At 44.6% G+C, this 12,893-nt stretch overlaps 1 protein-coding gene across 1 annotated transcript in view; it reads left to right on the top strand.

Moving 5' to 3' along the window:
• The window catches only part of IQSEC3 (IQ motif and Sec7 domain ArfGEF 3), a 101,275-nt gene that overhangs the window by 77,555 nt on the left and 10,827 nt on the right, over window positions 1-12,893 (top strand). The window contains exons 5-7 of the mRNA XM_085324037.1: window positions 829-990; window positions 10,379-10,501; window positions 11,144-11,310. Coding sequence (XP_085180163.1) covers window positions 829-990; window positions 10,379-10,501; window positions 11,144-11,310 — 452 coding nt within the window. The remainder of the gene's footprint in view (window positions 1-828; window positions 991-10,378; window positions 10,502-11,143; window positions 11,311-12,893) is intronic.

Genomic DNA, 12,893 nt, shown 5'->3' with positions numbered 1-12,893 from the left:
ATCAATAGAGAAAGGAGTAACAGCATGGCTAAGGGAGGAAGAGATGCACAAATCTGAGCAGGGGATTTCTATTCAAGCAGTCAGCACCTGGCTTGAGTAAGAAAGGTAGGAAGTGGCACTCAACACTGAGTAAAATGTAAGAAAAAGAGGATACATTTTTTTATAGAAAAAGRGTCCCACCTTTGGTTACCTTGCTGTCTGTCTTGATACTTATTTGGCTGTGGTCATACAATAGAAATGCCTCCTCAGTCTCTTTTGTACCTTTGCCTTTTCTCTGCCCTACACAAAATGCATCTCAGCTTCCCCAAGACAGCTGCAAAGTGCCCAGCTCTCATCCCTGGTCCTTGTGGATGGCTCTCTGTGGGGTGCATATGGAGCGGTTGACCCTACTGATGTGTTATCTCTGGGAGACACCACAACAATGGCCAGCAATGCCTATCTGGGTGTTATGTTCTCACAGGAGCCCTAAACAAAACAAACTGGGAGATACAAGAGAATCAACCCTGCAGCAGAGGCCTAACAGAGGAGTCACTTTATGAGGCCTGAACTGTGTGGCAGGGTCCTTTGTGGCAATGGAAGCAGCAGGTGCTGCAGGTAACACAGCAGGTCCTATGGCATCCCTTTGTCCTGAAGTCAGTGGCACCTGGAGAGGAGTCCTCAAAGTCACTTATCCCTGGCCTCACCAGTCCTATTCCTGCCACACACAGGTGCATAGGAGCCCATGTGTATACCAAAGGCTGCATTGCTGGAAGCCATAAGATGARCCAGAGGCAGCAACACCTCAGAGAGATCATCCAAACTCACCATGTTTCTATCCTTTCTTTACAGCAACCCAGACAAAGGGATCCAGTTCCTGATCTCCCGAGGCTTCATCCCAGACACCCCCATTGGGGTGGCACACTTCCTGCTCCAGCGGAAGGGCCTCAGTCGCCAGATGATTGGGGAGTTCCTGGGCAACAGCAAGAAACAGTTCAACAGGGATGTCTTGGAGTAAGTATGGAAACCTCTTTTTCCCCTCCCTGCCCTATGAAGGAGCCACCAGCCCTACCTCCTCCTAGTTGTGCCAGCAAGCACCCCCTCCTCCCTGCCCCTCCATCTTCTACTCTGCAGAAGCTTCATCATTCCTTACCTCAGTCTGGCACCTTTCATTGCATTTCCCAGCAGTGTATTTGCTCCTTCATATCAACAACCTGTTCATTTTGGCTTCTTCCTCCTAAAGTGCCTGCAGRAGCTCAGGCAGGGGGTAGAACTAGTGATGCTGAGAGGTTTGTGGCTGTGTGGCTCCATGGCTGACGAGCACAAGAAACAAGTCTTACCACTCATCCAGGTAAAGCACCTGTGACACTTTCTGGGAAGTACTAAGACAGACAAAGGGAAGAACTTGCTGTAATACAAGCAGGGAATGCTGGCTGCTCATCTGGCTCCCTCAGTGCTCAGTTCTGACATGGGTGGCCTTTTCAGTTTGTCTGGCTGTATTATGGGTATAATAAGAAGGGAGCTGGTCCTGTTGGTACTAATGAAGTGGTCTGCTGGAAGCATGCTACTAATGGTTTACTACCTCTGTAATGCCAGAGCATTGATGAACATTCCCACTCCAAAAACTCCTATGGGCTGAGCTGTCCSTTGTCTGAACAAAGCCCAGGTTTCCTCCCCAGTTATGTTCAGTGGCTGCCCTTGTTGGATTGTTCTCTTCAGTTCACTCACTGTGACCTTCTCCTGGTCCCACAAACCTCACCATCATCTCTCACTCTATACCTCTCTCCTCTATACCTCTTTCAGCCTTGCAGTTTTGGCTGCAAAATCCTGGGAACACCTGAGACCTGTACATCCTACCTCAGCATCTGCCTGTAGTTCTGCTTYCCACAAAATAACTATTGCCAACCTGTCAGCATCCAACTATGGGCATTACAGGAGCAGAGCTGAGCTGCTGGGAAGAAAAGCATCTTACCTGTTCTTCTACCCATTGTCCAAGATGACGTGCTTTCTGCAAAGAGTGGCCTGGGGAACTGAGATGAGCTTTCGTTTCCTGCTTGTTCTTGATCATCTGCTTGCCATTCAGATGAGAGAAAAGGAGAAGGCACAGCACTGTGTGTGATAAAAAGGTTATATCAGAGATAGGAAACACTGCCTCTCCCACCTTGAGAAATTCCCACAGTAAAAGCAGAGGAAGTTTGTGCTGGGTTGTGAACGTGACTGCTGCCCTACATGGGCAGTAGGATCAGCAGTGTTGCTTGTGCCTCTCTGCTCACAGAGCCCTTGTGTAGTGATGTGACGTGTGGAGCTGGGGGCAACAAGAGCCCAGTTTTTGGAAATKATAAGCACTTAGCTGGACCTTTCCTTTATTAGGCAGCAACACAGCTCTTGGTCCATGCTGCCTTTCCATTAGGATCCATTTCTACTGGATCCACTGTTATTTTCGGAGATGGGACTCATCCTCCCAAATGTTAATTTCATCTCCCTTGAATTTCACGCAGACTTCTATGGAACTGAGCAAAACTGAAACCCTAAATCCAACACACTCCCCCATTCTACTTCAGGGAAAGCGTGGAAGATGCCAGTGCAAAAGCCCAATCTAGACCCAGATTTTAAAATCCATTCCTGCTGCAATTGTTTCTGTTTATTGCTGCAGCTACCTAGCCGTCGATCCAGTCCTATTTTTAATGCACTATATGGATGTTGATCTGGCCASCAATGAGACACATGTTCTCTCCAATCTCTTCATGCTGAGAGCTACAATTAAAAGTAATTGCTCCTTCTGCAGCAAGCGATGTGTGGGCTGCTTCTCCTGACAGATACTTTGATGAAGTCCAAACCCAGCCTCTACACAAAGAGATATTATTGCAATAGCAATAGTCTGGTACTTCCTTATTGTCCTAAATTCAGCATCATACCTAGACCATGACCATGTTCTTCTGCCTCATGCATCACTACAAACTGTGTCAGCAGCTCCTGGGAATAGTCCCTGTTGCAGAGCTTRGTTTCTGCCTCTCAGCCTCAAATCACAGGAGCTGCTGGGTCGTAACTGGCCTCTGCATGTTGCAGGAGGGCTGTTAAAGCAGGTCGCTTGATCCCATTGTTCCCATTACTCTTAATTTGCACCTCTAGTGGTAGCGCTCCAAGTATTTGATGAAAGAGTGATTYTGCCATCCTATTTACAGATGAAGTAAGCAAGGATCAGAGATACGAAGTGATCTGTTGAGGCTGTGTCTACATGCTACAGCCTTTAAACAATGGAGTTTGAACTCAGAGCTCAAACTTGTGTCTGATTCCTCCAGGCAACAGATGATGTTCTTGCACAAACAATCCATGCTACCATTCCCTCTTCACAATAAATTGCTGACTCATCTTCCTTAAAGGCAAAAATAAAAGTAGACATAAAATATACATAGATGTTCCAAAACAGCAAGGGAGAAAAGACAGAAAGATTGCCAAACACACATTCAGCTAATTACAGCTCTGCTCTTTGCAGGTACTTTTGCTCTCTTCCTGTGTCAGTTTTGACTCAGGCGATAGCAATCATTGGTGTTTTTTGCAAGCAGTTTTTCATTGGCTACTTGTGAGAATTGTCTGGGCAATGGCTGCACACCCAGYGATGTGACATTTGTGGAAACAAAGCATTACTAGGAAAAGTACTGGCCCAGGATTGCCATCCTGGCTATTTTTCCCATCCAAGCAGTAACACACAGAGGGTTGACAGTGAAATTTGATGTACTGGTATTTCCAGTGTGTGTGTGACAAGGACTATTCACAGCTTCTGAGCTGTTTGTGAGCATGAGGCAACTCAAGGATGTTTTGTCRTTTTAGAGCTGGCTAAGACCTAGGCTGGTTCTTGTTCCCCATCCCTTGGTGTTTATAAGGAGAAACTCCCATGAAATTAGCAGAGGAATAGTGGCACAGTTTGGGAGAATGGGGTCTGCAAGGACTGTCCTGCAGACTGCACATCTATGCACACCAAACAAGCTAGCATTACAGTGTTGTATTCCCCAGAGAGCATGTAGCAGTCAGGATCGCTCCTACAATAGCTTCTGCCCAGCCTGCCAGTGCCACACTCCTCATTTTTGTAACCCAAGTGACCCTTCCTCTACCTCTCTGGTTAGCAGGAGAGCAGGGACTGCTGGTCTTGACAGACTCAAAAYTGCCAGACAGAGTGGCCATGGCCATTGGGCAGGCACTGACTACGTGCAGTGAAGAGGCTGGTGTGAAGGGGGAACGCGTGCTCTTTTACATCCCAGACTAGGCCTTGGAGCCTTCCCAATCTACCCTCTCCCTTCTGAAAACAATTTCAATTATTAATGCCACTTGCTGTGTTAGTTTAGCTTTCACTCAATGTGAAAACTTGTGTTAGAAATGTGTACTGTAAGCATTGTTTTTCTCGCAGCAAGATTGAATTAACCAAACTACATGAATAAATAATAGGACAGCTTTTAAAACATCTGCAAAAGTCTCAGTCTCCACGCTTGTGCATTTAGACGTTGGGCRGAGCTTCCCAGGTTACAAACTTCAGGTTCAGCCCTAAGTCTATGCTCTGCAAACTTCTGCTGGCTTCCACGGCTGTTCACGCTGTTAGAGGGTTCTTGCCTGGAGCTGTGGTGGCTGACAAGCAAGTCGAACACTTCKCATGCCTGGAGGCAGGGAACAGAGCTTAGGAGTGCACAATGGTATTTGGCATTGTGAAGATCATCTCTCTTTACTGCTCATTTGTTGAATGCAAAACTCCAGAGTCATGACATGCTGGTTGCAAAGCCTCCGATGTGCATGGTGGACCATGAATAAGGCTAAGCACAGGATGAGGCTTGAGTACTTTGATATGCTATTTTGCCTTCCCGTACTGGAATTTCTAACTCCTAAAAGCCCTGAACTTATATTCTTCTTTCCACTTTCATCCTCTGTCTTTCAGTCTTTAACCGATTTTCTTGGAAACCAAAAATGATACCTGATTAACACACAAGCAATTATACATACTGGTCAGAAGAACAAGGAAGTATCAGGCTCAAAGCATTAACATTTATTTTTATTATGATGCATGCTGTCATTTTTAACATTCTTTCTTACCTCCTTTCTTTTGTATTAAAAACTCAGAGGTATTTATTGTTTCTGTTTGTGCGCTCTTCATTCTGTGTTTAGTTTTTGCTGTTGTTCTTCTTTATTCATCCTTCCCTTCACTGTAGTTTTTTCTTCCCCTCCACCCGTTTCTGACTCAAGAATTGCTTCCATTTATAGTTCATTCATGAGCAAAATAATGTGAGTGATGCTGTGAATGAAGTCAACTGTGCTGCTAGTGTCAGATGGTTTGTKCTCAGGTCATGGGACTCTGAGAAGGGCAGAAGTGGATGTCCTTACACATCTGCTGTGAGAGGAGAAAGGGGGAGGGATTCAAGCAGAGGTGACATTATGCAGGGTGGGGGGCTGGTTGCTGTTAGACTGTAAGTGCTGCTGTAGTTCTGACACACTCTCCACGTGAGTGAGCAGCTATCCCATCTGTCAAACATGTACTATGTTCTTTTTCTCTAGTGGGTAGTCAAGAAGAGAAAAGCTGCTCCTGAGAGTGTAAATGCAGAGCTGGACACCCAGAAAAAAGGCTGTATCTCAAAGAAGCATTAGATTCCATTCGCTCGACAGAGCGAACTTGACAGACTAGTCCAAACTGTCCTCCCTTCCCCTTCTCACTAAGAACATTACAGAGAATTGTTAGGGAACTTGCATTGCAGGAGTGTTTGAGCAGTGCAGTGCTGCAGCTCTTGCTGTGGAGCAATAGAAAAGATGAGAAGGAGGTGAAGGAGACAGGGCAGAATGTGTTGCACAACTCCGACCTCTTGTTGGTTGCGACTCCCTGTGCCACAACCTCCCTTTACAAAGCTGAGCTGCACACAGCTCAGCCTTGTGAACTAGAGCAGCCTTACCATGCCAGGCATGCAAGGACTCCTAATGGCTCTGGAGGGGGGAATGAAAGCTGGGCAGAACTTCTCCTGCATGGCCAACCTAATTYGAGTGGGAACAACTCTCCACCTTGTGAGACAACTCTGGCCCAAAGTATGACATTCCAAGCAATTTTTCACTTGTGAAGGAGTGGATGCCCAAGCAAGTTTCCATGTGAGCTACCAGCAAGCTTGGGAGGGCTTGTAGGCATAATTCAGCCCTAGAGAAAAACAGGCTATATATGCAGTGCACCATTCCCCAGAAGATGAGACTGGTATATGCTGTGATCTTTACTATGGAGGCTACCCTGGCAGATAGAGGGTAAAGAGAGGTACTATTTGAAGTTCAGGATCGGGACGCATGACTGTACTTGCTGGTGCAAGTGAGCCCTGCTTACTCTTCATACCATAAGCTTCAGTTCACATATGCAGGGCAGCTTCCTGCCAGGGAAATTAACCCTTCTGTAGCCCACCTTGAGCTCAGTTCTTGTGAGAGAGTGTAGGGGTAGGGATGTTGAGAAGAAGGATGTTTTTTATTAATATCTTTGTACCTTATGGTTTTAAACTTTCCACCTGGCTGCCTCCCCCCTTACCCCTTCTTAAGCATGAACTGCAGGTTCATTACAGATGCTTTTAGTTGGAGCCCAGTTTCTGCTGCATTGTCACCTGAGTGGAAAAGCTGGAAAATAGGTCATTATGCTTGGGCGAGCAGATCTCAGCCCCACACGATACAGCTGCTTCCTGCCTTCTCCGAATTCTTCTGCCACAAGGCTCTTTTGCCATACTTAGTCCTGTGCAGAATCTTTGCAGCTCTGATGCTCCAGTGTCCACTCCCTTTTTGGCAGACCCATGCCCTACAGCCCAGGAAGTAGCATGGCCACAACATACATAACTGTTGGGCAAATTGATCCAACTAGGCGCCCACCCTCTAGGTCACATCACCTGGCACCTGGAGTCCAATTCATAGCAGTTGTGAGGTGTGTATCTGATGAGTGCCTCAGGACAGATCCAGCTCCCTGTGCGTTCAGCTGCCACAGGACCCTTTAAAATGCACCACTTTTTGTTTATGAAGCAAAGTGCCAGCACCTTTCCTGTTCACTTCAGCAACGTGTACCAAGCATCCAAAGTCCTGTCCCTGCAGACACTGGGCTAACTGCATGTCTGCGTGTTCTGTGAGCTCAATTTACTAGACTCATAGCAAGTCCTTGGGAAGAAAGGGGCTAAAACAGGAGATTTTATAGGGCAATTACTCTGCCCCATCCTTTCTTATCCTTCAGGCCTCCTGGTGATCCTGATGCAGGCTTCTCACAGGCATGCTGCTATTAGTGGAAAAATAAACTCACCACTAGTTTTAGCACATACCCATAAGCTGTTGACTTATTGCTTGAATGCAGAGCCATCCGCTCTCAGCTTGACCTTGATCTCTTATATCCAGTTCTGGGGAGAGAGAGCCTCCTTATGCACACTAGTATACTGTCTTTTACGTTGCAGCTCTGAAGGCTGATGAGGTGAATGTGCTCTTTGCAGTATGTTTGCCACAATATCCTATATCAGCTTCTGGAGTCACTACCTGTTTTGGAAAGAAAAGACCTCCCTGCTCTTGTTTCACAAAGAAAAGTTGCACTGAGCTCCAGGGAAGTTCTGATGTGTGCACCACAGTGTACACTTCAGAAACTTAATGGGATACTGTACAAAGCCTGACCTGATCTGAGGCCAGACAAGTCAGGAAAATTTGTAGACGTCTAGAATAGGAGTAGGAACATGGCAGCCCCATGGCACAAAGCTGGTTGCCTATTTGAATGTACTTTTCTGTGTCAGATTTACTCACAAAAATTATCAGATAACTGTGACCCAGCATTCTTTCTACTTGTTTGCAGTCCCCTAGCAGCCTATCTGAGGACTGCTCTAGAAGCTATTCCTCAGGCCTTTGGTTCAGGTTTTGCTGGAGAGATCAAATGCAAGCTCAGGATGACTTTGCTTGAGTCAAAATTTCTGCCTAACTTGTAATTTTGCGTAGTCATCTTTTCTTGGGAAGAGGGCCACCCTTGTTTTGGCTGAGGGACAACTGGAGGGGATTTATAGGAGTTTCAGCTTGGAATTTACTAAATAAACCTGTAGTTTTAAAAGATACCGAACAGTCTACAGACATGCGAGTTAAAGAGCCAGAGCTATTGGTAAAACACTCTGCGGGTCTCACAGCCAGTTAAGCAAGGTTACCTCACCTCTTGGCTCAGTAGGGRAATGCAAGAATAGAGAGAACCCTTGAGCATATGAACCAAGTTCCTCCCTCATCTGAGATACCATAGAATAGATTTTTGTTCTAGCAGAGCTGCATGTGGTGTTCCAAATACTTCCCAACAGCCTGCGGTGAACTACAAAATTATAAAGATGACCAACAGTCACATCTCTAGTGTGTCACAGGAAGGAAGCAGGAGAAACTGATGGCAGCACATCCCTTTATTAGTAGAGGTTTATTTTATAAAGTTTCCAGATGAGCCTAGGAGATGGAAAGGTCTAGAAGAGAGGGAATCCCTTCTCCCTTTATTTTCCCTTTGCTATTCCCCATAAGGTCCTTGACAACCTATCTTGGGAAAATTTTCCTCCTAACCTTAAATTTGAGATCAGTTTGTCTTTACAACATGAAAAAGGCAAACCGATCACAATACAGAGAAAGAGAAAAAGGGAGGAAAAAATAAAACCAGCATCCAAAGAATGTAAAAACAGAAAATATGGAGTCATTGGATTTTTAATACACTTGTAATGTCCAGGTAGTGGCATGTGACAGAAGATTAGCAAACTAGTACTTTGTATTCAAGAAAGGCTTAAAGAAAACAGGATTTTGGTAACTGTGGATTTCATGGTGTGTCAGACAATATGTCAGATTTAAAAATTTATTTTAGGGGAAAGAATAATGGCAGACATGAAGGTAAGTGGTATGTACTGAAGGTCATGGAGAGYAGATTAATTCAGTGGATTTCTTTGATAAAACAACTGATTTTCTGGACAAGGGACATGCAGAAGATAATTCTGGACATCAGCAAAGCACTTGACATGGGAAATTGCCAGTTGAGACTGGAAGAGGGAGAAATTAGCAGAGGAATCATAAATGTGGAGGAGAATTGGCTAATGCAGACATTAATGCTAACCTGCTGTGCTGAAATGGGAAGTATTTGGCTTAAGGGAGGTTATAAGTAAAGTTTTCTCAGTCTGCTTTTAATTAATGTTTGCAGTAATGGCCTGGGCACAAATGGTGGGAGTATGCTAACAAAATGTGTTGAAGCCACAATAGGAAGGAGTGGTCATTAGAAGTGAAGACCAGACTATCATGCAGTAAGAACTAGACAATTTGACCAATACAGACAGGAAGAACTGTCACAGCAGATTTTGGAGAGTAACAGTAGGACTTTTATAAGCTGAAAATACTTTAGTGGGAGACAAAAGAGGAGGAAAAAATGTGGGGTGTATTAGAAGAGCTAAGGTGGCTGTGAACTACCAGTGTGCAATATATTACCTTAAAAAGAAAATAAATATAAATATGTCAGATGGAGGATTTCCAGTAGACAGCAGGGAAGCATGGTACTAAAATATGGTAGAAATGGAAAGGATGGTGTGGAATGGTAGAAACATACAAAATGAATAAAGATTGAGATGGAATGAATTGTTGGAGACTCCTCATATTTAAGTGTGTGGGAAGAGTTTTACCCAGTCTTGCCTTGATGTTACAATGGCATTCCTGTACAACAACTTCAATTTCCTATTTTCTTTGAGTCGACTGTGATCTCCAAAGACATAGTAAGCATTGCTGCTGCAGTGGTTGGATGTGAGTGAAGAGGGGTGAAGAAGCTGTGGCTTGTGAATGGGGATAGATACCTGACTGAATGGAGGATGGGGAGAGGATAGTACAAGAACAACTGGGTAAATTCAGATAAAAGAAGGATAGACAAGTAGTAGTGAATAAGTGCATGTGCTGGAAGGGAGGAAGGATGGACAGCGTGTGAAGGATTACCAGATGATAGGAAAGGCAGAAATAGATGTATGTTTATATCTGTACCTATATAGATATATAAAGAGATGTCTGGATATCTGTATCTGTATAGATATAAATATACATCAATACAGATATATACCATATATATATGTAAATGTGTATATGGTTAGGCATAAGAATTGCTCACCTGCTATAGAGTCCAGGAATGGGTTTTTTGAAATCATATATACTATATATATATATGTAAATGTGTATATGGTTAGGTGTAAGAATTGCTCATCTGCTGTAGAGTCCAGGAATGGGTTTTTTGAAATCACTGCCCTATTGCTGTCCCATCTGGATGGCTGTAACAATATCTCAAGGCCTCTCCCATGGTAATTCCCATGGGGACTTGGCTTTGGCACTGCAGTAAAGGAGCCTGCCTGGCCTTGTCTCTGGGAGGACTACCGACAGAGGCTGTGTCCCTCTCCTACAGCTGTGTGGTGGACGAGATGGACTTCTCGGGCATGGAGCTGGACGAAGCGCTGCGGAAATTCCAGGCCCACATCCGCGTGCAGGGGGAGGCACAGAAGGTTGAGCGGCTAATTGAGGCCTTCAGGTAAGAGAGCAACCCCTACTGCCACCCTTTTTTCCACTCTGCTGCAATGGGGTGGGAACAAGGAGCATGCTCAAGGCAGAAAACATGCAGTAGCAGTGGATTGAATGGCGGAGGACCTCCCTTCCAAAGAGCTAAATAAGGGGGAGCAAGTGAAGCATAGAGTTGCCTATCCCACTGCTGCTGCAGAGCATGTCCTTGTTGGATGTTCAGTGACCTGAAGGGCACAAGATCCAGGCCTGCATGACTTCACAGGGCAGGGCCTGCGAGGGACTCCCTTTTCACTGGTGACTCACAGGAGAAGCAGTACTGGGGCTTGTAAGGGGTCCTGGGTCTGCTCTTTTTGTGTTTTGTCCTTAACAAGGCAGTCTGGAGGAGACACCTCTTACATTAGCCTTGCATAATGTACTACCCAGTGTAGCCTCTCTGATCTCATTTGTTCCTTTGGTTCCTGAAGACAAGAAGGCTGAAGTTTCAATGGCCTACTTCAGCCATTGGTGGGTAAATTGACCTTCAGAGAGCAGTCTGCTCCATCTCATTTTTRTGAGAGATGGAGAGATCCACTTGTGATGAAGCCATTGCCCTTCTGGAGCAGACTGGACTCCCAGGTCTCCATATTAAGTGTGTGCATCTCTCCTGCTGCAGCCAGAGATACTGCATGTGTAACCCAGATGTGGTCCAGCAGTTTCACAATCCAGACACCATCTTCATCTTGGCCTTTGCAATCATACTTCTCAATACGGACATGTACAGCCCCAACATCAAGCCTGACAGGAAGATGATGCTGGAGGACTTCATTCGCAATCTGAGAGGTGAGGGTCCCACTTTGCTTTGTTTTCTCTCTTGCTACTCTAAAACCCACATAGGTGAAAGCTGCAACCAGAAGCTAGTGGAAATGCCTTTTTCCAGGGCCTCTCTGCTCTCTGTGAGCCAGAAATGGAGGTGGGCACTTTCAGGTCTCCTCTATCTTGACAGCCAGGGCTGAGGAAGAGGGAAATCTCAGCTTTGTCCTCTGCAGAAAGCTGTCCAGCAGTCTCAGAAACAGCTCAAAATGTTAGAATTGCATTATTTTCCTTGAGAGATGGTTTCATCTTCTGATAGATCTCACTGTTTGGAAGCAGTCCATCATATTAAATTTTTCTATTTCTCAGCTCTGTTCCTCCTATACCCTGTTGGATTGCACTAAACAAGCTCTTTCCTTCCTCGCTGCTTCAAAAATATGAGCACATTTTCCTTCAGTTCAGGCTAATTTTTCCCTTTCTTAATTGCTCATAATTACTTTTAGTAACTAGTGCTCTGACTGAGTTTATGCATACATTACCTCTTAGCAATTTCTGATACATCAGTTCCCCAAATCAATTTTCTTCTCTTTTCAAAGTCCTTCCCATCTTGGTAATAGTTTGCTAAAAGCACTCTTTTAGATGTAGTCATGACGTACCTATATGTAAAGCCACTGCTTTCTCCTTGTTCTCAAATCTACTACTGCAGCTTAGTATTGTTTGGCCTTTTTGACATCATGTCTAGACAAATTCTTGTCTACGTTGCCAGCTATGCTCAGTCCTAGGTCAGTCATCCTCCAAATGTTTCTTATTGCACATTTGTGATTCAGATTAAGTTCCTTCAAAGTTTTCCCATTGTGAACCCCAGTCTGGATTTTAAATTTCTGTAGGTTCCTTTGTCTTGTTTCTTTGTGCTCATGGCTATTTAGACAGTATCATCCCTGCCTCCTACACATCCCCCGATCTACAGTAAACTTCAGATTGGAATAATGTGCTGCTGAGGCCCTCTTTGTGGAGATACTAAATGGTACTGATATCTGCCATCATTATCTTTGTTATTGCAGTAGATAGCCCAAACTCAAAAGCTGTTTTTTTATTTTTTTGTTAACTTGCAACCTTGCATATAAGAGTTGCTCAAAAAACTTTTGATTCACATCACAATGAATTCAGCCACCATGAGTATCACTCACCTGCAGTTTGTAACACATCACACCTCATTAAAGGTAGGCCCCTTTATACACAAAGGGATACAGTTCATCCCAAACTGACTTTCAGCCCAAGGCCCAGGTCAAGGCTTACCTGGCCTGTGTTATAAAAATCTGAGAATAATCAGGTTACATTTGCAAGGACGTAAATCAGGAAGCCAGGAAATGACAATATTTCTTTGTTCCTCAGCATTTCTTTACCTGCAGAACAACACAGTACATCTCAGACTGGGGAGCTGGAAGGAAAGCACAGAAAATCAATATAAAATGATTCAAAGAATTCAGTTCAGGAGGAAAGACTAGCAGTTTAATTTTTGATGTTTGGCTAAGGGAAGGGTGAAGAACTTTTCTGCCAGGCTCTGCAAGGACTGGACAGCAAAATCGGAAAAATTATCTAAGGAGACATAAAAG

The sequence above is a fragment of the Rhea americana genome, unplaced genomic scaffold (assembly GCF_003343005.1).
Source record: "Rhea americana isolate MKP2758 unplaced genomic scaffold, rheAme1 scaffold_9, whole genome shotgun sequence".
NCBI classification, from domain to species: Eukaryota; Metazoa; Chordata; class Aves; order Rheiformes; family Rheidae; genus Rhea; species Rhea americana.
The sequence above is the reverse complement of the archived record's forward strand: the minus strand, read 5'-3'. Positions and strand labels throughout refer to the sequence as shown.